This window comes from Phocoena sinus, chromosome 6 (assembly GCF_008692025.1).
Source record: "Phocoena sinus isolate mPhoSin1 chromosome 6, mPhoSin1.pri, whole genome shotgun sequence".
NCBI lineage: Eukaryota > Metazoa > Chordata > Mammalia > Artiodactyla > Phocoenidae > Phocoena > Phocoena sinus.
Genome location: NC_045768.1, coordinates 81,667,396 through 81,681,065, shown reverse-complemented (window position 1 = coordinate 81,681,065; position 13,670 = coordinate 81,667,396). Strand labels below are relative to the sequence as shown.

The window sequence follows — 13,670 nt, the reverse complement described above, 5'->3', positions numbered from 1 at the left end:
CTCATGATGCTGTTGTCCTTAGAAATTAGACCAATTGAATGGGAAAGGATCAAACACTAAAAAGAAGTCCCTTTTCCTTGGCTATGGGTCATAACTATGTTAGTGGGCAATCTGGTGTCAAATCACTCTCACCCTGGAAGAGTTTATGGCACTGCTCTATCCTAAGGTGTGTTTTCTAAGACAAGCAGAAGTTTCTTGTTAGTGGACATATTATTGCCATTGATACCCTCAGTCTGTAATACATACGAGGTTGTACAAGAAGAAAGCCAGCTGAGATCAAGGTGGAAAGTTGATATAAATTATGGATATCTGACATGGTTACCCTCATAAACATTTACTGACTTGAAACAACAGCACTTGCCAACTCAGGTGTCACACTTTCACTCTCTCTCAGATGTCACCATTCACGCTCACTCAGGTATCACCTATGTGTTTGCTCAAGTGTCACCCTCAGGTGTCATCTTCATGTATGTCACCATCGCAGATCACTCTCAGGCTCACTCAGGCATGGCTACTTGTTACCTTCCTGCACAACTGGCAGCTTCATTTTTCACACAGGATTGTCCTTCCTCCAAGAGGTTTCTCCTTCCAGGTGTATTTTATTACCCGGTCTTACTAATGCAGAGACCAGGACTTCCCTGCCTTTACAGAGGACTTGCTGATGCAACCAGATTTGGAATCAAGGTTTTGCTTGTCAGGCAAATGATGGACATTTTTTCCCTTGTAGAGTTTTTTGGGCTTTTAAGTCATTCCTACAGACAGTTCATGTACTTATAGGTATCCATTCCTGAACTTCTAATAAGTCTGCTTCGTGTTTTAACATTGCCTCGGCTGTAGTTGGTAGCAGAGGCCCACAGAGTAAGAGCTTCCCCTAGATAAGCCTCAGTTGTATGCCGGTGATAGAGACTTAGTCTATACACAGTGCCTACCCTACTGAAGTGCTCATAGCCTGTCTTTGGTATTTGTGCAGGAAGCTTCGTGATTAAAGTCTGCATGGAGCTGGGTCCCAGTGCCGTGTGTCCTTGAGCACATCCTTTACCTTTCTGAGCCCGAAATATGTGGATGTTAGCAGACGATTGGATTGTGTGACGGAGAAGGAAATGAGATAATATACATATAATGCTTACTGTGATGCTAGTTAAATTTGTCATGTCTATTATTCTTATTAATAAGTCCCTGGGGCTTCCCTGGTGGCACAGTGGTTGGGAGTCCACCTGCTGATGCGGGGGACACGGGTTCATGCCCCGGTCCAGGAAGATTCCACATGCTGCGGAGTGGCTAGGCCCATGTGCCATGGCCGCTGAGCCTGCGCGTCCGGAGCCTGTGCTCCGCAACGGGAGAGGCCGCAACAGTGAGAGGCCTGCGTAACACCCCCCCAAAAAAAAAAAAAGTCCCTGAATATTTCCCAGTGCCACAGAATTCCATAGTTGTCTCTACTTTCTATTGTAGCAGGTCCCCATTTTACTACTCACATAACATGATTTGTCTAAAGCAGCGGTCCGCAACCTTTTTGGCACCAGGGACCACTTTCATGGAAGAGTTTTTCCATGGATGGGTGGGATGGGGGGTGGGGGGAGGATGGTTCAGGTGATAATGCGTAATGTGAGTGATGGGGAGTGGCAGATGAAGCTTCGCTTCCTGCTGTGTGGATCCTAGTTCCCTGACCAAGGATCAAAGCCATGCTCCCTGCACTGGAAGCACCGAGTCTTAATCACTGGACCACCAGGGAAGTCCCTACATTTTTTAAAAGAAATAGTTTAAGTTTTGGAAGTTTACACAAAGATGTTAGTTCTTGGGACTTCCCATGTGGCACAGTCCGCCTGCCAGTGCAGGGGACACGGGTTTGATCCCTGGTCCAGGAAGATCCAACAGGCTGCGGAGCAGTTAAGCCCGTGTGCCACAACTACCGAGCCTGCGCTCTAGAGCCCGTGAGCCAGAACTACCGAAGCCTGCACGCCTAGAGCCTGTGCTCCACAACAAGAGAAGCCACCGCAGTAAGAAGCCTGCGCACCACAACAAACGTAGCCCCTGCTCACCGCAAGTAGAGAAAGCACACGCCCAGCAACGAAGACCCAATGCAGCCAAAAATAAATAAATACATTAAAAAAAGAAAGAGATGTTAGTTCTTTAGTATACTTTCTTTTTTTTTAAATTAATTAATTAATTTATTATTTTTGGCTGTGTTAGGTCTTCGTTTCTGTGCGAGGGCTTTCTCTAGTTGCGGCGAGCCGGGCCACTCTTCGTCGCGGTGCGCGGGCCTCTCACTATTTGCGGCCTCTCTTGTTGTGGAACACAGGCTCCAGATGCGCAGGCTCAGTAGTTGTGGCTCACGGGCCTAGTTGCTCCGCAGCATGTGGGATCTTCCCAGACCAGGGTTCGAACCCGTGTCCCCTGCCTTGGCAGGCAAGTTCTCAACCACTGTGCCACCAGGGAAGCCCAGTATATTTTCTTTAATTAATATTTATTGAGAACATATAATGTGCCAGTCGTAGTACTAAGTGCTTTATATACTACGTATTATCTCTTTTAGTCCTCTCTTTTAGTCCTCAACAGTAACCTATGAAATTACCATTTTATAGATAAGAAACTGAGGCCCTGAAAAGTTAAGTGATTTGTAAAAGTTCTCACAATGCAAAAGTTTAAACAACCGTATTGTCAGAGCTGGCATGTAAACCCAGACAGTCCAACTTCAGATTTCACTCTTAACTGCTACACTTGAGTTGTATGTCATTTACAAAAGTCTATCTAATGATCTTCACAGACTGCCTCATTTTTACTCCTCAGAGCTCAGCTGCTTTATACCACAGTTTCTGAAAAACATGGTGACAGACTGTTACTGAAGCTGAGGAAACTGGACCATGGACCAAAAATTCCTTCATGTTTTCTCTAAAAGGCATTTAGTCAGGAAAAGTCACCTCAACATGTTAGATTTTCTGAGATGCACTCACAGGTATCTAGTACATCATGGCACAATGAAAAGCCAAGTATAAAACTCTATAATAGAACCTCAGAAGACAGTCTTTCTTGACTCCCCTGGAGATGAACCACAAGGTCACCCCTTGAGCTTCCTGTCAGTATCCACAGTTCCTGACTAGGTATGGCCTTAAGGCCTCTCTGAGCTCTCATCATATTCCAGCAGAAGTAGCATCATTGATTACATGTGGCAGAGGGTGCCTGGCTTCTATCCCTAGCCTGACCATATTCTGCCTGTGTGACCTTGGATAAGCCACTTAACTTCTCTGTGATTGTTCCTTTATCCATCAAGCATATTGCTTACACAATTCACAAATGTAGGCATTTAAAAGATCTCCCCTGTCTCTTCATGGGGTTTGTAAAAGACATATATATATATATCAAAAGAGCTCTGAGACCCCTAAAACCCTGGGAGGAAATGCACCAGAATCTTGTTAACTCTGGGGTTATGGAAGGTATATATTTTCTTCTTTATATTTTTCCTGTATTTTCTAAGTTTTCCCCAGTAAGCATGTCTTTCTTTTCTAATGAAAAAGAAGTTTGATAAAAAAGACTAATACAAATCTAAAATAATCCCTCATCATTGCATTATAATCTATGAAAATATGAAATCAGAGTGATAGAGAAAGGCCAGGATGAGGAAGTGCGTTTAAACTAGATAGTTCATGGGAATTCTCTGGCGGTCCAGTGATTAGAACTTTGTGCTTTCACTGCAGTGGCCCCGAGTTCAATCCCTGGCTGGGGAACTAAGATCCGGCAAGCCTTGCAGCGAGGCATGGATGGATGGGTGGTTAGATAGATAGATAGATAGATAAATAGATAGCCAGACAAACTAGATGGTTCAGTCATAGATTTGGCCTTAAGTGACCTAGCCAGCATCCAGGTTTAGTTATCAGTGGCAGTTGCCCCACCCAGTATAAGGGATTACTGCTCTAATTCTTCTGATTTCTGATTAGCAGCAACATGCTATCCATGCAGTTGATAATCCAGTTTTGTAAATTAACAATTTCTGCTCTTTACAAAAGGATTCATCAGATAGTCCCTTTAAACTTTAAGCAAGCTATATACAAAATGAGTGCATTTAAAATTTGATTCTAAAATACAATTCTGAATCTCACTGATAATCTTTAGAGACATAACTATTGCTTAGGCCATGGAGGAATTTATTATTAGTTAATTTTTTAAAAAGTACCTACCCCTGTTTGTTAAGATATTTTATGGACTATTGTTGAGAGTTTGACTTTGTCAACTTTTGGACTCTTTAATCTGGAAACTGTAGCTATGTTCAATACGATAAAAATTAAACTTCTGAGAGATTGAGAAAAAAATTAAATAGGACTTTCTTAGTCTAATTCACTGCAAAATAGATGAATTTGTCCTAAGTGCCCCACAGTGTAGTAGAAGCTACATGGGCTTTGGAATCAGACATACTAGATGTGGAATTTGGTTCTGCCACAAAACAGCTGTTTGTGAGCAAATCAACCTTTGAATTTATTCCTCAGCTGTAAATTGGGCATAATAATCATACTCACCTCACCTTAGGCTACTGTGAGGATTCTGTCAAATATTTTTAAAGTTCTTCACCTTTTTGATTCTCAATAATCAACACTCCCCCAAATCAGGGCAGGATATATATATATTTTTTTACATCTTTATTGGAGTATAATTGCTTTACAATGGTGTGTTAGTTTCTGCTTTATAACAAAGTGAATCAGTTATACATATACATATGTTCCCATATCTCTTCCCTCTTGCATCTCCCTTCCTCCCACCCTCCCTAGGATATTCTTATATGGCTGTGTTTTCAGTGGCTTGAGGCCATTCCTGAGGCTTCACCTCTTCTCCCCCATTCCTTTGTGGCCAGAGGGACCCGAGTTAGGCTTTACTCCCATTTGGAGGGGCAGTGGTCTCAAGGGAAATCATGGGCTCATGGCAATTGTGATAACTCATCACTTCCATGTTCCCACACATCAGTCCTGGTCTCCTTTATGACTGCATCGTGGTGGAACAGGTGGATGTGATCATTCATTCTGTGATGCACATTTCTGTCCTTTGCTTCGGTTACTACAACAGATGGGTATGATGGGACCTTACTTTGGAGCCAAGTTATGCCCTGGGGATTTTAGTCAGGATAAATCCATCAAAGATATTAAAAAGAGTATATGAGATCAAGAAGTAAATTAGCTCTTGAGCTATTGAATGTTCTCCCCCAAGATTAGTATTCCACATTGTTTTCATTGCTCTTGGGTACTTATTCTGTATGATTTAGAGTTTAGGCAGCTTTCCTCATAGAGGGAAAAGACTGCAGTCTACTGACAAAGCTATATGTCTGGTCTCTACTGCTCTCAGCCAACTCTTAGGAGCCAGAGGGCTTTGTTTACTCCTTGCAGAAGTCACCCTGTGGATTTTATTTTCAGGTGATCTTGAAGGGTAGCAAGGAGCGCAGCACTGGGGCCACTGGAGTTAATGCAGACTCCTCCCGCTCTCATGCTATCATCCAAATTCAGATCAAAGATTCAGCCAAGAGGACATTTGGCAGGTGAGCTGGAAATACACAGGGAATCGCATTGTGTGCCTTTCCATAATGTGACTTTGAAATATGTGTTGTCAACAACAGGACATCCTGCCACTGTGGAGTTCTTTATTTATATCTTACAGGGATACACAGTAGAGTTATTAACTCTGAAATAAATCATTGTACTAAAGTGCCATCAGTTGATTAACCATGAAGTAATGACCTATTGTTGGTCAACCCTAAGTTATTAAAAGGGACATTGATTGCTTCTAACGTGAAAAACAGTATCAGCAGAGGAATAGTAGGAAATGCATCTCAGAGAGCTTACAGGCAAAAAAAAAGAAAAAAGAAAGAAAGAAAATTAATCCATCCTTCCTGAAAGAAGCCATAAGACAACTGGGTACATTCATTGCCTTTCTGATGCTATCTTAGCAAACTCTGCCACAGTGATGGATGAACCTATCTCACCTCTGAGTAATGAGTCTTTTTTTTTTTTTTACAGGGAGGGGGGGTTTGCTGGAAAGCAGCCCACGGAAGTTTCTATTTAATTATCTAAGTGGTCACCTAAGTGATTTGCATTGTGGTCATTTAGCCTTATGGGAAGAATGTTTAATTAATTTCAGTCATACTTTCTCACAAATGATTAAAACCAACAGAAGGGTCAAAGTGAACAGTGCCAGCAGTAACTGACAGATTAGAATCTTGCAATACTTTTGGAAAGCTGACAGTAATATCTTTTACTTTCCTGAGGATGGGTCAGTGCTGATTTCTTGCTGGGTTCACAAAATGCTGGCTGATGTAAAAATAAACCAAAGCCCCAAAGAAGTCATCCCTGCTGTGTCTTTTCTCTAGGATCTCTTTTATTGACTTGGCTGGCAGTGAAAGAGCAGCAGATGCCAGAGACTCAGATAGACAGACAAAGATGGAAGGTGCGGAAATAAACCAGAGTCTTCTGGCTGTAAGTTGTTCAAAACCTTTAATCTAAAAATCATTCTTGAGAGATTTTGCCCCTCTTTACATGCAGCCAAAGTAGGTGAGGGTGGGGTGGAATAAGGCAGTGGAATTCCAAGGTTGGAGACGGAGACGAAGGGTGCCCAATCAGATTCTTGACAGTTCTCGACAACTCTTCTTTCTCTCCCTGCCTTCTCTTCCTCTGGTCAATCCCTGACAATTAGGAGCAGAGAAGTATTTCTGCAGTTGCTTGAATGGTTAACTTACGTACACTTTATCCCTCTCATCAAGTCTTAAAATTATTTTTTCAAACATATAATAGTAGAATAAATAGTATAATGATCTCCCAAATACTTGTCTCCCAGCTTCAACATGTGAAAAATCTAACCAACCCTTTCCTTCTCCTGGTTGGATTATTTTAAAACAAATCCTGTCATCATGTCATTTCTTCCACAAATATTTAATGATGTATTTCAGAGATAAGGACTCTCATTTTTTAATATAACATAATACCATTGCACACCTAAAGAAATAATTATTTAATGATACCTGTTATCCAGTAAGTGTTATAATTCTACCAGTTCTCCCATAAATGTCATTTTACAGTTGATTTATTCAAATCAAGATACAAACAAGATCCTCGGATTGCTTTTGGTTGATATTCCTCTTTCATGCCGTATCAGTTCTTCCCCTCTCTCTCTCTTTTTTTAATATTAATGTATTTGTTGAAGAAAACTCAGTCACTTGACATATGAGATTTCCTACATTCTGGATTAGGCTATCTGCATTCCATGTTGATGTTTAACATGGTACTCTATCCTCTATTTTCTATAAAGTGGTTAAGATTTATATTTGTGCTGTCCAAAATGGGAGCCACTAAGCCACATGTGGCTGTTGGGTACTTGAAATGTGGCTAGTCTGAATTGAGATGTGCTCTAAGTGTAAATTACACATTGAAGCATGTAAGATATCATTAATATTTTTTCATACTGATTACATGCTAAAATATTATCAGATGTGTCAGATTAACTAAAATATATAATTAAGATTAATATAATATACAATTAAGATTATATGTTTAATATATAATTTCATCTGGTTTTTTTAATTTTTTTCTCTCTTTTTTTTATTGGGGTATAGTTGTCTTACGATGTTGTGTTAGTTGCTACTGTACAGCGAAATTAAGTAGAGTTCCCTGTGCTACAGCAGGTTCTTATTAGTTCTCTATTTTATACATACTAGTTTTATCTCTTTTTAATATGGTTATATTTCTTTTTAATATGGCTATTATAATAAAATTACATATATGGTTTGTATTTGTGGCTCACATATTTCGATTGGGAAAATGCTGATCTAGAGGCTTGATCAGATTTAAGTTCTGTTTTTTTGGCAAGAATAATTCATGAGTAGTTCTTAGACTTTCTATAGGAACACATCAGGAGGTACAGAATGTCTGATTATCTCTTTTTGTGATTTTGAAGTGTTATCACTCTAATTCCTCCATTACTATGTTTCCCATCAACCTTTTTCACCTTATGGTTTTAGCAGCTGTCAATGAGCATTATTACCTTTATCCATTGCTTCATTAGGGATTCCAAAATGATGATATTCTAATTCTAATATTCCTTCTGTATTTATTAACTGGAAGGAACTTTCCCCCAACTATCTGATTATCCTGAAATATAATTCATACAACGGAGGCAAGATAAATGCTTGATATTTTGCCTTCACTCACCAGTTTTCAGAATGAGTTGATGTCCTGGTAACCTAAACATGACCATGAGTTTGTTGTTGTTGTTGTTGTTTTTTTTGTTTGTTTTCATATTATTATAAACATTGTCATCTTTTTTTCTTCTTCTTCTTAAATTACACATTTTTGGCCAGTGGGAGTCTTTTCAAATATGTTCCTACTAGTCTCTGGCTTTCTGGTATGACAAGATGTTGTAGGCTCATCTTGTACATTTCTTTCCCCAGACCTTGAATCAGCCATTTCTTCAACAAGCCTTGGTTTTTAGAGGGAAATGGTATTTAGAGACCATTTAGAGTGCTAGTGGTACTTACTACCACTGTTAGTCCTCGCTACTAGGCCTTTTTGGTGGACAGAGCTTGGAAATTTTTTTTTTTTGGCTGCATTGGGTCTTTGTTGCTGCGCGCGGCTTTCTCTAGTTGCCTCAAGCAGGGGCTACTCTTCGTTGCGCAGCTGGGCCTCTAGGCGCGTGTGCTTCAGTACTTGTGGCTCGTGGGCTCCAGTGTGCAGGCTCAGCAACCGTGGCGCACGGGGTCAGCCGCTCCCTGGCATGTGGGATCCTCCCGGACCAGGGCTCGAACCCGTGTCCCCTGCATTGGCAGGCAGATTCCTAACCACTGCGCCACCAGGGAAGCCCTAGATATTTTTTTTTAAAGGTAAAAGTATATCAGGGATTCATACTAATAAATTAATTCAAAATTAAGACTGCAGGATTTTTGCTTAACTTTTTAAAATTTGTATTTCTCTCCCTTTTCTCTTATGCTAAAATTCTTAGTTCCTAACAACATTAATATAATTTATTTGCTCTACTTCAATATATATGTATACCCAAATCATGTTAATATTACTCATAATATGATTACTGAATTCAGATTAAGATTTCTTTGCAGTTTCCTTTTTACCCTTAAATTGTATCCCACTAGGGATGTACAGTCATAATACTGTGTTGCAAAGTCACTTGAAATAATTCTTCTCTGTGTGTTTAAGCTTACCAATTTTGTATTGAGTTAAAGTTATAAAATAAGCCACATTCAGAAAACTCTAGTGTTCAACCCTGTCCTCAATCCTGTTACCTCCCTCCCCTTAGATAATGATTTTCTACCAATATATATGTTTGTATTCACCCCTTTCTCAGGAGGGAAAAAAATAAAAGGTAGCATACTGTAAACACTTTTACTTTTTTCACTTAACAGTATCCTGGAGCTCACTCCATGGCTGTGTACAGAGACCCTCATTCCTTCTTATAGATGCATAGTCCTGTCTTGTGCCCCTCCACAGTATTTAAGTCCTTTTGATCAGAACTGAAATCTCCAGCTAGACACATTATTTCCAGGCCTCATGAGGGATAAATTGGGAGGCTGAGAGAGGTGAGAGAATCAGCATCTTTTTATTATCGTTTAAAATTTTTGAATAATTTTAGATTTTAAAAAAGTTACAGAAATAAACATGTAGCATTCCTTCACCCAGCCTTCCTAATGTTAACATCTTACATAACTATAGTAATCTAAATCAGGAAATGAACATTGATATAATACTATTAACTATCTACAGACCTTGTTTGAATTTCATCAACAGTCCCACTAATGTCCTTTTTCGGGTCCAGGATTCTATGTTACATTTAGTTATCATGGGTCTGTAGTCTCCTCAGTTTTTGTCAATTTCGACCTTAACACCTTTGAAGAATGCTGGCCAGTTATTTTGCAGAATGTCTCTGAATTTGTGTTTGTGTAATGTTTTCTCATTATTAGATTGAGATAATGAATTTTTAGCAAGAATACCACAGAAGTTGTACACTTCTCAGTGTATTGTATCAGTCAATATGTCTTATTACTGGTGATGTTAAACTTGATCACTGAGTTAAGGCGGTTTGTGCTAGGTTACTCCACTGTAGTTATGATTATTCCCTTTGTAATAAGTATCTTATGGAGAGATACTTTGAAACTATGCAAATATCCTGTTTACATCACACTTTTGCTGCCTAATTTTAGTATCCATTGATGATTCTTACCTGCAACAATTATTACTGTGGTGTTTACCTGATGGGATTTTCTATGTTCATCATTCTACATTAATTAGTTAGAATGCTACTGTAAGAAAGAGCTGTTTTTTCTCTTTATTTATTTGGTTATTTAGTTATAATAGTAAATGGATATTTCTTTTATTTGCTAAATTAGAATCCATTTCTATCATTATTTATTTTCTTGCTCAAATTATCCCAGATGGCCATTGGGAGTTCTTTCAAGTTGGTTTCTGTATCCTTTTGACATGCCCCCATCATTTTTTGAGCAGCTCCTTGTCTTTTGGCACTATAAGGTGTCACACACTCTTCCCTGCCCTAGCCCTGGAATCAACCATTTCTCCAAGGAGCCCCAGAACCAATATACTTGAGCATGCACTATATGCTAGTCAGTTTACTCTTTACAACAAAGCAGGTTCTCTTATTCCCACTTTATGGATCAGGATTCTGAAGCTCAGGTTAAGTGAATTGGCCAAGGGTCCACAGCCTCTAGCTAGAAATCTTTGATTCTCATATTTAAATTTATGGTCCAGGAATTAACCAAGAAACCCAAGTAGTACCTGTGAAGTTGGAGAACCCTCTGGGGCTTGACTGTGTCTGTCTCACATGGGCCATAGCATGTAAAGGGGCCTGAGAACAAGCCTTATAGAATAGGATCAAAATCTTGTGCTTTGTGAGGTGCACAGAGGTGCCCCTTTTTCTTTCCTGGGTACTTCTCTTGGTTTTCCCTTAGAGTTTACTAAAGTCTACTTTCCATTCTGATTCAAGGCTAAAGGGACCCAAAGGCTCATAGAGATTGATAGCCACACTTGGATTTGAGTACATAAGGGGCAGGTGTAACTCAGGGACCAGGTTTGGGTACCTGCTTGTCCCTTCTAGAGAATCTTCCCAGTGCTAAAGTTTGGGGATATTGGACTGATTTGTAATAAAAGAGGAAATTCCCTTATACCTTCTTATAACCCGGCAGCTTCTTAGATAGAGAGGGGTTAGTTGTGGGCATCTGTAGCTGCTGCCAAGAACAGCCACAGCAGACTCTCAAAGCTAATTACCTGTTCTTGGTGAACTCCCAGAACTGGCACTGCCAAGGGATTCCTTCCATTCTTTTCCCTGCCTTTCTTCTCATTTACTGCCACTTAGCGGAGATGCAGGACTCAGAAATAGAAGATCTCTCCTCCCTGATCCTGTCCCCTCAACCCCTGCTCTTTCTGATGGGCATGTTGCCCCTAGAGATCTACATATGCAGGTTTCTGCTAGCACTAGTGATACCCAATGAGCACTTCTTTGAGGGGCTCTGCCCAGGAGCAAGTGACATGGCCTTGCCTTTGGGCCACAGTCTCCCCTTGTTTTTAAATGAGGAGGTAGACCTAGATGATTTCTCAGTTCCTTCCCAGCTCTGACTCTAGAATTCCTCCTGTCCCATCCAGACAACTTGAATCTGCACTTGAGTCCATACCTACAGGTGTGCATGTGTGAGCAGGCAGGCGGGGGAGTAGTATAGTATCTTTCTATTTAAGTGCATCTTGTAGTTGGGAAGAGTGTGAGAAGAGGAGAGAAAGGGAGCTGGCAAGCCAGAACTGCCACCATGTAAGCTGAACTCTGGGACCTGTGGGAATGTCCCTGGGTTTGTCTGTTCTACACTATCAGGGCTAATTCTAGGATCACAGCCTTTAAATTGCGGGGGGGGGGGCCCTTAACTAGGCACAGCTAGCACAGGATGATGTTTCCCAGTCTAGCTTGATTTTTCTTGTTGAACCAGAAACTAGCACGGCATTTTGACTTCCTTTTGGGAATTGCATGACTGTGATTTACTTAAGAAAAATATGATCTGTTATTCTTACTTTGCATGTGATATTTGATGTGCTTATTATTCTACCACTTTGCAGCTGAAGGAATGTATCCGTGCATTGGATCAGGAACACACTCACACTCCTTTCAGGCAAAGCAAGTTAACTCAGGTAAAGTTATATATGAGCTTTGAGTTCTGGTTCACGCATGTGTTCCTCCTTCTATTCATTTATTCCCTCAGCGGAGCATCCACTGCCAGCAAGGCGTGATGCTCCCTGGAGTGGGGGAGGGGGAGGGGGAAGGGAGGGGCAGAGAGAGGAGGGGGAGGAGTCACATTCCTTCCAGGAGCTCTCAGTCTTGGAGAAGAAAGAGGCGTCCTCGGGCAGGGATACCTGCACTACGAAGCAGCCAGGCTCCCTGCGGGGCAGCAGTGGTCACCATCCAACAGCTTTCTGCTTATTTCTAATGTAAAGAAACCTTGTTGATTTAGTGGAGTCTCTGAGCCTTTGAAGGGGATGGTAGTGCAGCTGTACTTGGTACTTTCTTAGTTGTAAGACTTAGACCAGTGTTTCAAGACAAAAAATAATAGCTGCAGTTAAAAAGAATGAGATAGACTTTTGACATGTCCTGACAGGAAAGATGACCAAGATCTATAGTTTAAAAATATTAAATGAGAAGAAAAAAACTACACAGAAATTATGCATATGTTCGCTGATTATTTTGAGTGGTAGAACCATAGGTAATTTTTTTCTTCCATTTTTCTGTCACGAAAATGTGCTTCTTTATTAATGGGAAACGCCAATAAGTGTGCATCTGTAATGGCTGCAGAAGAGTGGCCCACGGAGGGGTCTGCCTAGGTACAAACAGCTGTGAAGACAGTTATGGGTGCCCCTGGTTCCCTTCTGCACCAAATCCTATGCACAGTAGGGACAGACTAGATAGAAGGCAGTCTAGGTGAGGATCTTTGTATTCTGGGAGGGATTTTCACCCTGTGCAGCTAGATCGGCAGCCCCACAGGACCTGGGGCAGAACCTATAATAACATAGCTCCTTACTAGTCAGAATTGGGTTAGATTGTTTCTTCTCAAACATGATTTCAACCAGGGATCCAGGAAACCCTTCTTATAGGTGGTTAGTCCTGATTCTGACATTGGCTTTGTTATTTTTCAAAACATGTCCTCCATCCCCAGAAATTGTGTCCTATTTAATTAAAAAAATAATTCCACACATGGATCCACTTACAGAATAATATACTTTTTCACTCAAACATAAGTTTTAGATCTTTCCAGGTACCTAAGTACATATATACATAATTATCTTTTATGGTTGTATGCAGTTTACAATTATTTAGTTTGTTACCTGTTTATAGACTTGTAGATTTTCCAAATTTTACTATTATAATAAGGTAATGAATATCCTGGGTATACTTTTTTGGGGGGGGATCAATTGAGCAATTATTATCTCTTTAGGATAAAGTCCTGGAAGTGTGATTGCCAAACCAAGAGTGTGAACATTTTTTACCAAATTTTTACCATATTGCCAAACTGCCCTCCCAAAGGCATGTACCAATTCATGCTACACGGTATACAGGCAGTGTAGCAGTGTACAAGAGCGCCCTTTCCCTAGACCCTCAGCAGAGCAGGGTAGTATGAGTCTTAATCTTATAGGTGCAAACATTTTAGT

The 13,670-nt window shown here is 40.5% G+C and overlaps 1 protein-coding gene across 5 annotated transcripts in view; it reads left to right on the top strand.

Moving 5' to 3' along the window:
• The window catches only part of KIF24 (kinesin family member 24), a 60,413-nt gene that overhangs the window by 37,593 nt on the left and 9,150 nt on the right, over nucleotides 1–13,670 (top strand). For all 5 annotated transcript variants that reach the window (XM_032634338.1, XM_032634337.1, XM_032634336.1 and 2 more), the window contains 3 exons: nucleotides 5,391–5,512; nucleotides 6,341–6,446; nucleotides 12,087–12,158. In XM_032634338.1, the coding sequence (XP_032490229.1) occupies nucleotides 5,391–5,512; nucleotides 6,341–6,446; nucleotides 12,087–12,158 (300 nt within the window). The remainder of the gene's footprint in view (nucleotides 1–5,390; nucleotides 5,513–6,340; nucleotides 6,447–12,086; nucleotides 12,159–13,670) is intronic.